The sequence below is a fragment of the Sinocyclocheilus rhinocerous genome, unplaced genomic scaffold (genome assembly GCF_001515625.1).
Source record: "Sinocyclocheilus rhinocerous isolate Xijiao unplaced genomic scaffold, SAMN03320098_v1.1 scaffold281, whole genome shotgun sequence".
Taxonomy (NCBI): Eukaryota; Metazoa; Chordata; class Actinopteri; order Cypriniformes; family Cyprinidae; genus Sinocyclocheilus; species Sinocyclocheilus rhinocerous.
In genome coordinates, this window is record NW_015623191.1 from 248588 (window position 1) to 249178 (window position 591).

The 591-nt window shown below is 40.3% G+C and overlaps 1 protein-coding gene across 1 annotated transcript in view; it reads right to left on the bottom strand.

The window, feature by feature from the left end:
- The window catches only part of LOC107738793 (WD and tetratricopeptide repeats protein 1-like), a gene marked incomplete at its 5' end in the record, with an annotated part of 5688 nt that extends 5429 nt beyond the window's left edge, over positions 1–259 (bottom strand). Inside the window, 2 exons of the mRNA XM_016550682.1 lie at positions 37–148; positions 213–259. Of these exons, the coding sequence (XP_016406168.1) occupies positions 37–148; positions 213–259 (159 nt within the window). The remainder of the gene's footprint in view (positions 1–36; positions 149–212) is intronic.
- Positions 260–591: the final 332 nt, after the last annotated feature.

The following is a 591-nucleotide window of genomic DNA, read 5'->3' on the forward strand; positions in this document are numbered from 1 at the left end:
TCATGCATGTTTACTAGATGCAGACATGGCCTTCACCTTCACGGAGAAGATGTTGGCTGCGTGTCCCGTGTGCATAGTGATGAGCTTGGTGTGCCGGAAGGGATCCCAGACGATGGCGTGCTGGTCATCCGAACCTGAGGCCAGGAGGCTGGAAAGAACAAACCCAGTGAGTTTATGAAGAGACACGGAGACGTGAAGCACTCTGAACTTACTCTCCTCTCTCGTTCCACTCCAGACAGTTGACGCAGCCAGAGTGACCCTGAAAACAAAGCGGTTACAGTATATTAATAATCCTCGAGCAGACGAAACTCTCCTCTATTCTAAAGAGAGCATTTATTGCCACAACTACAAAACGACAGCAAAGCATCGTCTCTTCACAAGTCTAATAGAGTAAAAAAAATACAAGTAATAAAAAAAATGCCTGGTATTACTATAATGATAAATATTTTTATCGTGTTATGGCAAAACATTCATAAAACAGGGTTACTATACTATACAATATTTTACTTAACATGAAGTTCATAAGAATGAACAATACTTCTACAGCATTCACTAATGCATTATTAAAATCAAAAGTTGTGCTTGTTAACA